The sequence below is a fragment of the Telmatherina bonti genome, assembly GCF_933228915.1.
Source record: "Telmatherina bonti genome assembly, chromosome: 16".
NCBI classification, from domain to species: Eukaryota; Metazoa; Chordata; class Actinopteri; order Atheriniformes; family Telmatherinidae; genus Telmatherina; species Telmatherina bonti.
This window is the reverse complement of record NC_136614.1, coordinates 17,856,528-17,868,998: the sequence shown is the minus strand read 5'-3', so window position 1 is coordinate 17,868,998 and position 12,471 is coordinate 17,856,528. Positions and strand designations below refer to the sequence as shown.

Genomic DNA, 12,471 nt, shown 5'->3' with positions numbered 1-12,471 from the left:
TGTGTTCGTTTCTGCTGTTATTGGGAATTTGCGAGGCCATTTCTTTGTTCTTGCCTCTTATCAAACCAGTTATTCCTATCAAGGTCAAATTTGAGACTGATTTGTTGTTTTATTTCACTGGATTTCACGTGGAAAAGTCACAACTAAAGAAGATTACAATGGAGATGACACACAAGACGAAAAAAATGTGTATAAAATGACAAGAAAAGTCATTTTATACAAAGTGGCTTGTTTATGCCATGACGAGATCATGTTGTATTATGGTGAATGATGTTAGAAATTAACTTTGCAAACATCAGAGTGGTCTTGACAATAGCATACAAATTAATTTCCTAAAATTTCAAACTATTTTTTTATAATTTCCAAGCAAGACGCATCACAACTGGTAGGCAGTAAAGAAACAGCCGGTTCAATAGCTGGGTGTCAGCCTGCATTTGTAGATAAGACCCTGTGCTTGATACTGAGCAGAGCTGCCAGAAAGCCTGGAGAAAACAATCAGTCAGCTGTAATTAGGCTTTATGGCTAATGGGGGGGGGGGGGGGGGGGGGGGGGGGCAGATTTTATCTCTTGTCTGTTGTCCTGAAACATCTAACCAAATATAAAGAAGAAAAGATGCTTAGTGGTGTTAGAAGAGGTGAAGATAACATGTTATGTTTCTGTATGATCTGACTGCCGTCAAGTCAGGAATACCAAGCATTACATCAGCACAAATGCACTCATTTCACAAACGCCTCTGCTGTGTAAAGGACCATAATGATTCAGATTGTCAGTCGTTCAGTGGTGACTGACTTAATATCCGAGAAGAGGAGGTTAAAGACCATATCAGCCTGACCACAGCCGTAACAGTACAACACTGACTGATTGCGCTGAGACCCAAATATGGCTTCTGAGTGTTGTGAGAACAGCTAAGCTCGTCACTGCAAGCCTTTGAACGCATTACCCACCCAGAGCTTCCTGGAAGACCCGAATGAGTGACTTGCATGCCCCAAGCTAGCTCTGCATTCATTTCCAGACACATCAGCAGCTTTCTTAGTATCACTCACATAACAAAAAATCTAACCAACACTCTGGTTAACCTCTGTTAAACTTACATGAATAGTCCCTCATTATTCTCTGCAGAAAATGAGTTAATGAAACTAAGCTGTGGCTTTTCCAATGAATTTAAATAGCTTTTTTAAATTTTAAAAAAAAAAAAGTTCTTTACAGACACTAAAATTACACCCCAGCTAATCTTCATTTGTCAACACGTAGGTAAGATGGTCAGGGGAACCGGACAGTGAAGCTGCACGTGGCAAATATAAACCATTCAGGTACCACATTTTCTCACTAAATCCTGATGTGTCAGACCAGTTGAGGCTTAATGCATTCATCAAAACAATAACCTCAAAAGAAAAGTTTGAGACAAGACCACAAGGTTTCTATAAAGTTCAGAGGTGCAGAGCTTACTCAAACACACACCTTGCAAATCTTGCTTTCTAGTTTATTGCATAGCCATTGGGGTTTGGATGAGGAAGCGACAGATTGTGTACACCGTGTGAAACGTGCAGAGCTTTCTTCCTTTTTGTGTTTCACACATCTGCACTGCAGGGGCTCTAACAGAGCAAGTGATAGTTACACAGCGTCTCTACTTTCTCTTCCAGAGGGGTAAGAAAATGCGAAGAAGGAGTTTTTATGTGCTTCTGCTTGGTGCAAATAAAAGTTTAAAAACAAACAAACAAACAAAAAAAAAACAAGTCACAAAGTCAGCGCTGAAGGTTTTTCTTTATATTTGAAATATTTTCAAACCTGTAACTATCACAGTGCTGAGAAGAAACTGTGTAACAAATAACAGAAATCAATGTGAAAAAGATTTTAAAAAAATGAACAGATTTTGTTGATCCCAAAATAATATCAGCACACAAACTTACATTTGCACAAACATACATGGATGGATTACTAAAGGAGCTTCTGGGCTCAGTCAACCTCTCTTGAAGTTAAAGTTCACCTGAGAGTTACCAAACAATATCCCAAAATGCAGTAATGAGCAAAAGCGACAACAAACACACACACAGTGGTGTAAGCTATAGCTTAGGAGATAAAAGTCAACAAAGGAAAAGATCAATGGTTTGGTTCCCAACTCCTTGATCCCAGTTTGTAGAAACATGCTGTTAAAATACTGACCTCTAAACTGCAGGTGCCATAAGGTAAGAGTCCTGCCATGTTTTTGGATACCGATGCCACTGTGCATTTAAAACAGGTGTTTTCACGACCAGGCTCATCGACCTCGCAGTGGAGTTAAGCTGGTTTACTGACTGATTGGAACAGCTGCCGAACAGGACTTTTACTTTACGGCACCTGGATTATACACATCTGCTCATCAGTGGGCGATGGTGGCATGAATGGGTGACTGTGGCCAACAATGGCAGAAAGGCTGACATGTTACTGTATAACAAATTATTCTAATAAGCCTTATTTTAAGTTTAATTACCTGAGTTTAGGTAGAATGTTGATAATATTTTCAGCTTTGAATATTTCTGCATTTTAATTTCCAAATAAAACTGTAATAGCACCTTTTTGCTAAGTTCACACAATGATTAAATAACTTCTTTAAACCTGTAATTATAAGAAGTTCCAGTGCGTTGCCTTTGGTGACATCTAGTGGTGCAAATTGTAACAAACTGAAGAAACCATGGTAGGTTTTAAACCATAGACTGAATATAAAAAACATGAAATCAATGATCTAAAACAGGCTTTTACTAAGTCCTTTTCAGGTTTGCAGCTCGGCAATGAAGGAGGAAGGCAACCAGCAGCATCTCTGGGTAGAACCTAAAGGCTTTAACGTAATAATGGTATAAAGATATTGTTTTTGTGATCTTCTGTGTCTTTTTATTTTATTTCATTTTATTAAATTACTTATTGGTTTTTAGCATTATTATTGTAATTGTAAGGTAATAATGCTGTAAGGACATTGTGTGGTCCTCTCTGTCTTTTTATTTTATTTTATTCTAATAAATTTTTTATTGGTTTTTACCTGTTTATTGGGATTGATTTTAAGCTTATTACTTTGTTTTTTTTTTTTTTTTTTTAATATATATTTGAGTACTGTAACATTCTTTTTGTTTTATTCTGTGCACTTTGGAAACTGTTTATGTTGATAAAATGTGCTAAATAAATAAAGTGGATTGGATTGGAAAAACAAGATGGTTTCTCTGTAAATGTTACTGGAACAACGGCAACCCCTTCTTTATCTCATTTTCTACACCATAGTGGGATGAAATAAAGCATAACAGTCAAGCTGCACATTTGTATCGCAGCTCATAATCCATCCATGCAAACACACACACACACACACACACACACACACACACACACACACACACACACACACATACACACACACTGAAAACTGAAAGACATGGTAGAAACGTACAAAATACAAAAATAACACTGTTGGAAAAAAAGATGAAAATACAAGTACATTTGGCAGCAGGAAAACTTTTTATGGCTGTTTCTCCAGATGTGTGGAAAGATTCCCTCAACAACCACAAATGTTTCCAGATGTTCGGATCCAGACAAAGGTGGTATCTCAGGCAACAAATTCATCCGTGGCACGAATCGCTCCTCCATTCGTCAGCGCTTTTCTTTCCCTTTTATTTTTAGTCTTACTTTGACGTTTGAGGAAAAAACTTGGAAGTCATCGATCTTTGAAACAAAATCCTCCAAATCCTCAACAGACTCTACAATCACTGCATAGCTTATACACAGGAAACATCTGTCAAATGTATTTTGTAATTGGAAAAAAAAAAAAAAGAAACAACAACAACAAAAAAAAAAAAGATAGACGGAATTTCAAGTTGGGATCAATTTGATCTGAAAAGAGGAAACTTTTTCAAGTGAGTTACTTGTCAATCCTGGTTACTGGGTTGACAGCCTGCAGACCAACATGGCCGTCTTTCCTTTTAGAATCAAACCTTTGTGAGAAATCTTTTCTGGCTTTTATTCAGTGTTTAGAAATGTCTTGAGCTGCAGCGTCTCTTCCACTGATAACCTGTCGTGGTAGAAACTGAGTCCTGTCAGAAGCTCAATGTCTCGGACTCGAGCAGTGTGAAACTGCATCCAATCCTCCACGAACGTCACGTCTGACATGTGCTGGAGAGAAACAAAGACATCACATAAAGACTTATAATTATAAGGGTTTGGTTATAAAAGTATAATAAATACAAATGTATGTGTAATACAGTAAACAAATAGATAATATGGATAGAGGTTTACTAGAAGATTTGTATTATAGATAATCAAATATACAGGTTGATATCCAATTATGAGTAATCATACTTTTGTGAATGAATAGTTTATATGATACGATTTAACATGAATGGACATGACATGCATGCATTTAGTGTGTAAAAATGGATGTAAAGAGATGGATTTGAATATGTATACAGCTTGTATTCCAGGATTGAACTGAAGTGCTGATGTGCTGTGTAACTTTTTACAAGTTTTTGTTTTTTATGTCATAATTGTGTCGGACGCCAGGAAGAATAGCTAATGGGGATCCTAAATAAACTAAACTAAACCACGAGACGTGTTTAAGATGCTGCCGTAATGCCGGCCACCTTGTTTTTGCAGAAGCAGTGTGTGAATGATGAGTCGGGGGTACTCACAGTGCAAATCTCTGTGTAGTTAGGTCTGTGAGGCAGGATGAAGGACCTGACCTGAAGTGGACCCTGACAGTCAAGGGGGTTGAAGTCTGCATTCTGGCAGGTCGTCAGGATCAAGTAGAAATGTGTTGGGATGGGAGCTTTGTTCCTTTAGAGACCAGAGTAAACAGGTTTAACAAACGTCTGCATCTACATTCATCACGTGCAAAGAGAAGCTGTGTACCTCCAGTTAACAAAGTAAAGTGTTAATGGCTTCAACTTTACTCGAATTATCTGGTTATAGGATAAAAAAAAAAAACCCTGCTTTTCTGCTTCTGTAGGGTTGAAGTCATGTCATTGGATCTACTTGATTAAAACTGACGAAACAACCCGCAGAATGTCACCACTTTCTGATTTGCACGTGATTTAATCTGGATGTAGAAACAGCTTTATTACTGTGGACATTTTCAAACAGAGCCAGAAGAGTTTAAGTATGTTCTAAAGAAATCCAGAGGTCTCCCACAACCACGGCATTGGCTTCTGTGCAGAGAAAATACATTTCTTAGAGGCCAGATAATATTGCAAAAGTGTTGACTTAACCAGTGTGTATAAATGTAAATAAACTGTATAAATACGGCCTACATAATCTGAGTTTAAACCTAAAAAAGAAAAAAGAAAAGGGACGTTATCTTGAAATATTGATGCCAAATCCCAAGAAAAAAAGACTTGTTGTGATTTGGATGCAGTTGTTTTAGTTCCTTAAGTATTTATGGTACATGAAATTTGGAGGGACAGGACTCCACGGGACATCGAACTAATCTTCATGTATCCTGGTACTTTAAGTTTATCAAACAGAACTGAAAAAGCCGTTTAGATAAGACGTGGAAAGCCTCCAAAATTCAAGAAAAAAGATCTAGTTAACTTCTATTTAAATATCTGAGATTACTTTAACTATGAGAAGAGACATGGGACCGAAAAGGTGTTAAATAATAACAGTTTATCTGGATCTGCATCTGCTGACCGGCTGATGTAACTTTTTTCCAAATTCACTTGTTTCTCTGACAAAGTTTTTTTTTTTCTTTGTTTTTTTTTTTTTTTTTTTTAACATTTGACTATTTTTCCAGTCTTTTCCCACATTAGTTCCACAGAGGTGGAAATTAGGACCAAATAGATTTCCCCCTGTGTAAAATGCTGGTGATGATGAAACACATTGGTTTTCCCAAGTTTGGTCCTCCAGATCTACCATCCTGAAACTTTTAGATGCAACTTTTGTCCAACACACCTGAATCAAATCAACGGCTTGTTACCAGTCTGATGCAGAGCTGCATGACATAACGTGGAATTTAAGTACTTGGACAAGAGCTGCATCTAAAAGTTGCTCTAATATAAAGATATACATGAACTACACATAGCTAAACAGTTTAAAAGCCCTGAAGGTTAGTTCCTGTGGTTATGTTTTAAGCCCAACTATACCGCACTGTCCTTCAGAAACTTGTTTTTGTTTTTTAAATTTCCTTTGTTCATCTCAGCATGGGCAAAGTCAGTACTGCGTTCAACTCATCGCTAGGGTTACTAAAAAGCAGTGGGCTGTCTTGTTTCGGTGCCTGTGGAGCAGTTGTGGAGGGTTAAGGGCCTTGCTGAAGGGCCCACAGTGGTTCACTTCTATTGACACTACGAGGATCTGAACCTTGGTTTTCCAAACCCACCACTAGGCTACCGCTAAAGGTTTGAGAACTTCACTGCATGACTAATTATTTTCAGTGATTAGCACAGCGTAGAGCTGTCATCCTCATAAAAAAAAGTTTGGGCCTTATTACGTTATAACGTGATAATTTTATTGTAAAAACGTGAAACGTATCACGTTAGAACGTGATAGTTTATTGTAAAAACGTGAAACATGTATCTGAAAATGTGAACTTGGTAATTTTCGACTTTAGATGAGGAAATTGTGTGCGGGGTGGATAGGAGATCACAAATGGCTCGTTTACAGGACTTGATAGAGTTTTTCTTCATACTTGGGTTGAGACATTGTGAAATTATGGTGCTTCGGAACACTGTCAATCACGTTGTAATAAATATGCGTAGTTTAAGGACAGTTTTAAAAGGCATGGGTCTGTACAGAAGGAAAAATGAGTAAAATTCCCATGAGGTGGCATCATTTCTAATTGAAACTTGAGCGGCGCGAGAATCGCTATGAATGCAAACATCATCTTAGGTGCATCCAAGTGCCATCTATCCATCCCTCTTCTACCGCTTATCGGGGTTCTGATCGCGGGGGCAGCAGCCTAAGCAGGGAAGCCCCTCTCCCCAGCCACATTCGCCAACTCTGCGAGGGGGGGATCCCGAGGTGCTCACGGGCCAGCTGAGAGATGTAATCCCTCCAGCGTTCAAGTGGTTATACGTTTTTACAATAAAACATACCACGTTATAATGTGATATGTTTCACGTTTTTACAATAAACTATCATGTTATAATGTGATAAGGCCCAAACTTTTTTTTTATGAGGATGACAGCTCTACGCTTCCTTACTTAAATGCCGAACAGACATGAAGAAATAAAAAAAGCCGAGAGATATTCGGCGCAGACTTACTCTTGGACTTTTCCAAGTGGGTCAACATGGCCATCAGAATCTTTATCAAATATCGGCCCACTGATGATGTTGACTCCGTTGAGTTGATATGAATACTTTACAAGCAAAGAATTATGGAAATGGTCCCAGACCTCTGAGAAAACACACACACAAAGTGTTTAATGCTTCAGCAGGGCATTACAACAAATACCTGGAAAAGCTGTCACAAAGTGCACAAATGTGACCTCATCCTGTTCTAACATGGTGGGTTTTATTGTTAGAGCATGAAACACAGATGTTGCTGTGACCTAGAAATATTGGAACTCTTTATGGAGATTGTTCTAATCAAATAGAGACATTTCAGCTCGTTTTGTCAAGGATTAGTAGCTGTGCTCTGATTTATTGTGCACGCAGTAATGTGAGACAGTTCTACTGGATACGGTACGTCTCCTGCCGGCCCACAGTCAGATGGTGTGTGACAAAACACTTTTAGTTAATGTGTGCCTGTGTGCAAGCTGTCTTCTGAATGCTAAAATCAAAGTGATGTACAAGATATATTAGAGTATTAAGTTGGAAACACGAAGACATAGTCCTGTCTGGTTTAAGAGGGAAATGTCACCATCATCAGTGTCTTCCAAGCTTCACCATTATGGAGTCTCTCCATGTCTCAACTATAAGTGTGAATTACAACATTTCTCTGCACGCACAATTTCTTAATACAGAAGATTAATACAGTTCATATTCCACATTTTCACCACTAAATATATCACTTTATAACATATGTTTCATTTTCTTACAATAAAATGAACCACTTTATGAAATAAAAATTTTCACGTATTCACATTAAACTATCATATAATGTGATAAGGTCCTCTTTTTTTTAACAAAACAAAATGGGCTGACAGCTCTGCACTTCTTTACATAACACTGTGATTTAAAAAAAGAAAAAAAAGAAAAAGAAAAAAACTACTTTGTGTTTTAAGTGTGAGATGTCGGCCTGACACTGCATTTAGAAAAATGATCCATCAGAGTGCAGCATTTGTCATCTGATCATCGCTCAGGTCTCCATTAAATGCAAACTACTGAACTTTTGGATCAATGGAGATAAGTTAATGTAAAGCCACATATTAAGGCTCTACTTTCAAAAACTTGGTGACAGAATAAACCAAAAAAGCAAATGAACAAATTAATTCTTTGCAACTCAGGAAAAAACAGTTTTAAAACCAAATAAAGAACTAACAGCTGTTTTTAAGACTCGATGTGTGAAGACTGAGCTAAAATAGTACATTAACCTTTACATTTAATCTTTTTGTGACATAAAAAGTGTCTACAGCCCGATGGGGGGGAGGGCTGATTCTTTAATAAGTTACCTTTGCCTAAAAGAATATTGTGTCCTTCACAGAGTTAAACTTTAAATTAAAATGAAAGTATTGCTGGATGATGACAGCAATAGGTAACCAAATGATTAAATTGCTTTACTAACGCTAAGAACTTATGCAGTATGCAAATGCACCTCAAACATACACCTTGCATATCAGTGCATTTGCCTTTTACACATTTACTTAAAGAAACAAAGAATTTTTGCAAAGGTGACTCACTTCTAAATGCTGGGAACATTGGTACCATGTTGCTGGTGAGAAGAGAGTCTGATTCTGGACCACTGGTATTCAGATCTATAGGGATAACAAACAAATAATTAATAAATAAAAAACTGGGAATATATACAGTAGCATTTAATATATATATGAAATTTTTATTTTGAAATGTATTCACCAAGAAGACAAGTGTCATACTACATAACACGGTTTAAAACAAAGTTTTACCATATTATAATGCAAGAAGTCTAAAAAAAAAACATATAGAGCATTAAATGGTTAACTAAAATCTGAATAATTTGGATTTTCTGTATAGATCAATCTCTTCAGTTATTATCCAGTCCTTGTTATTAAACACACATATACTCAATTTATGATGACATTAAAACTGAAAATCCTCATAATAAAAAAAACCACCAATGCCATGAAATGTTTGATATTTTTGATTAAAATTCACATAAATGACTCCTTTGTTTCCAGTCAGTGAAAAATTGATCATCTTTTTAATTAAACTTTCACATAACTGCACAAATTGCTGTCTCCCCTGACTTTCTACCACAGAAAGAGGAACAAACGAGGTTAAATATTCCAAAATTGAACTTTTTGTGGTTGCTCTTTCACAGCTGTCGGAAGAGGTTTAACTCACTGTTTCATTTCCTGCAGCCAAAACAACATGCAACTTTTGACTGACTAGAAAAAGAACTAAAATTTAAAGCCTGGCTGGGAAGGACAAGATGCGACCTCCCATAATGAACGCATAAACAGTCACGCACACACACACACACACACTCACAGGGGGGGTGCAGCAGGCCATAGGTCAGAACGGGGTTGTTTCTGTAGTGCGAACACAGCTGGCTGGCAGAAGGTGGGACGCGTACATCCGCACGAACACACTCCTCTGAGTCTGGATTCAAGGATCGCATTCTGGTCTGAGGAAGGAGATCAGTCAGTGGTGAACAGTGGGAAACACAGGAGTGCATGCCAGAACACAGAGTATTGTGTAAGAACACTTGGCTTGGCTTTGCTTTACTAGTGCATGTGGGTCAGCAGGGGCATTGCACTGATTGTGTTTGTCAAGCTCTCCAAAAAAAACCAAACAAAAAAAACAACGCAACCCACTGTCACAGAGGAAATTATGTTTATAGTATGAGGTCAGATAGTAACACTGAGGGCTACTTCAGATGAAATCAGTTTTGGGGAAAACATTCATTAAAAAGAAGTGTGAAATGGGACGAAATCCCACAGTCAGGACTGTGGTTCAGTTTAAATGAAACATTTCAATTCCTGTTGACATTTGCTCAATATTCAGCACTTCACATAAAAAAACCTGCTTATTCCAGACTGTCAGAGGCCTTGTCCACATGTAGCAGGGTAGCTCACAAAATTATATTTTTCTACAGTTTGACATGTCGTCCGCAGGAAAGCGCAGATTTACAGCATTAAAAACGATTCTTCCAAAAACCTCCAACAAAAGTGAAGATTTACAAATACATTACTTGTTTGTGCATCTGCATGTGGACATACATTACTGGGGTTTTAGGTTTTTAAACGTAACTTCCTGTTAAAAAAAGGCTCAACATTTCATGTGCGACCAGTGTTTACACTCAGAAACGGCACAGATGCCTTCTGTATGTCCTGTACTTATGCAGTCAGGAGTGGACAGATTTTTGTTTTTAAAGATGAGGTGGTGCGAACTCAAGTTTTTTTGTGGGGGTGTATTCAGTTTTACAGAAACCCAGCTACATGTGTACATGGCCAAAGTCTTTGATCACATGTGTCCAGTATTGACAAGAACCAAAGTAAAAGTGTGTTTTATTAAAAACTGAAATACAGTCTTTAGTGATCAAAGATCAAAACTTATTTTCAATATTCAAAAGCATAAAATACTCAATGAAGAAAAGTTTTCTATGACTAATTCACATTTGTGGTATTTATTTTTGTTTCATATCACTCAAGTGATGGTTTAGTGAAACCATCACCGCTAATGATGGTTTCACTAGCGACTCATTGTATCTTAAAACAATGACAATAATGGCAAACACTTTTACATGCACTCTAAACCGGGTATCCCCAGCTCCAGAGATGATGAGAAGGAGGCATATCACATTTAGTTGAAAAAAAAAGGAAACTATTTTACATTTTTCTGTTTGAATTAAATATTTTACTTACAAAATAGCAGAGATTTTTGAGACTGGCTTTTTTTTTTTTATACCAACTCTGAATTTCTGAAACTAATATAAACCAATGCTGATATTTTTGGAGCGAGTTGCGCCAAACAAACAAAAATAACCTGAAACTATGCATGACATTGCTTATACTTGGTCATTTTGAGTAAGAGGAGGCTTATCTACAGAGTTCCATATAAAATATGTGCATGTTGTTTAAATGTTGTGCATGAAAAAAGTAAAAAATGATATTGATAACTTCCAATACTGCATTTTAAAGTCGATATTGGCCAATGATAGCAGACATCTCTACAAAAGAGTTAAAACTGAGTTTTTTTTTCTCAAATTAAAATAATTCAATTTCTTCTCTGCTTTTTTGAGTGAAGTGTTTTAAACCTAATTACATGTAGAAAAATACTGAGTGGGCTAAACCTGCAGACCTGTCCCCTCCCTCTCTGCTTTGCAATTATCATCTATTACTGACTTATTAAATATGAGAGAAGCCATCCTATCAAGCAAGAATTAATTAAGACAATACACAACAGGCTGTATTTAGCCTGTGCTGTATTTGGATTACTCATCTTAACTTGCTCTATCATTCAGACTCGATAAAACAACAATGTGAACTCAACCCTGGAATGCATCACTCTGTATGAGGTCATGATTTACAGCAAAGCTCAACCACATTGGGAGAAAGACAAGAGGTGCTTAAGCCAACATGGACAGAGACGATGAGTAACAGCTTCTTAGAGGAGGGTTTCAGATGCTAAACAACTATTTCCAATAAGCTGCCAAACCATTACCACAGAGAAAATATAGCTGGGACAACCTCAACTCAACAGGCTAAGTTTAGAGATGAGGGACAGCTCCATGCAGCGAGCTCACCAGAGGCTGGATAGTGTACGACACCCAGAGGGGCATGAGGCGGTCTTTGCTGTATCCGTTGATGTAGTCGGAGTGGTGCAGCAGACAGAAGGAGACGTCTGGCTGGACAACTCCAGGTATGCCAAAAGGTTGGTGGATGCGCCTCAAACTGGCTTTCATACCTAAAGAAATATTGCAAGGGGTCATGGAAAACTATCTCCAAAAATGAAATGAAATGAAATAAAATTAAATCAAGTCAAAACTTTATTTTTTAAAGCACTTTTCTAACATTAAAAGGTAGCACAAAGTGTTTTACACATTATAAAAGCACAACAAAGAAAAATCCATCAGCCCTGCCGTTCCCTTGAACTCAAATGTACAGACACACACACACACACACACACACACACACACACACACACACACACACACACACACACACACACACACACACACACACACACACACACACACACACACACACACACACACACACATACACACACACACAAAAAAAAAAAAACATTTCTTAGTTAAATGTTGCTGAGCAGAGAAGAGGCCAGTAAGGAAACACGTTCACATGAACCATCTGTGCCAGGAGTCGAGCATACCACAGCAGCATAGGCACCAGCATGAGCACTGGTCAAAAGACCAATGGT

At 37.6% G+C, this 12,471-nt stretch overlaps 1 protein-coding gene across 1 annotated transcript in view; it reads right to left on the bottom strand.

The window, feature by feature from the left end:
- Nucleotides 1–1,751: 1,751 nt before the first annotated feature.
- enpp1 (ectonucleotide pyrophosphatase/phosphodiesterase 1) overlaps nt 1,752–12,471 on the bottom strand; it is a 39,283-nt gene continuing 28,563 nt past the window's right edge. The window contains exons 18-23 of the mRNA XM_079255020.1: nt 11,834–11,994; nt 9,577–9,712; nt 8,787–8,861; nt 7,210–7,342; nt 4,644–4,788; nt 1,752–4,128 (exon numbers count right to left, since the gene is read on the bottom strand). Of these exons, the coding sequence (XP_079111146.1) occupies nt 3,976–4,128; nt 4,644–4,788; nt 7,210–7,342; nt 8,787–8,861; nt 9,577–9,712; nt 11,834–11,994 (803 nt within the window). The 3' untranslated portion in view covers nt 1,752–3,975. The remainder of the gene's footprint in view (nt 4,129–4,643; nt 4,789–7,209; nt 7,343–8,786; nt 8,862–9,576; nt 9,713–11,833; nt 11,995–12,471) is intronic.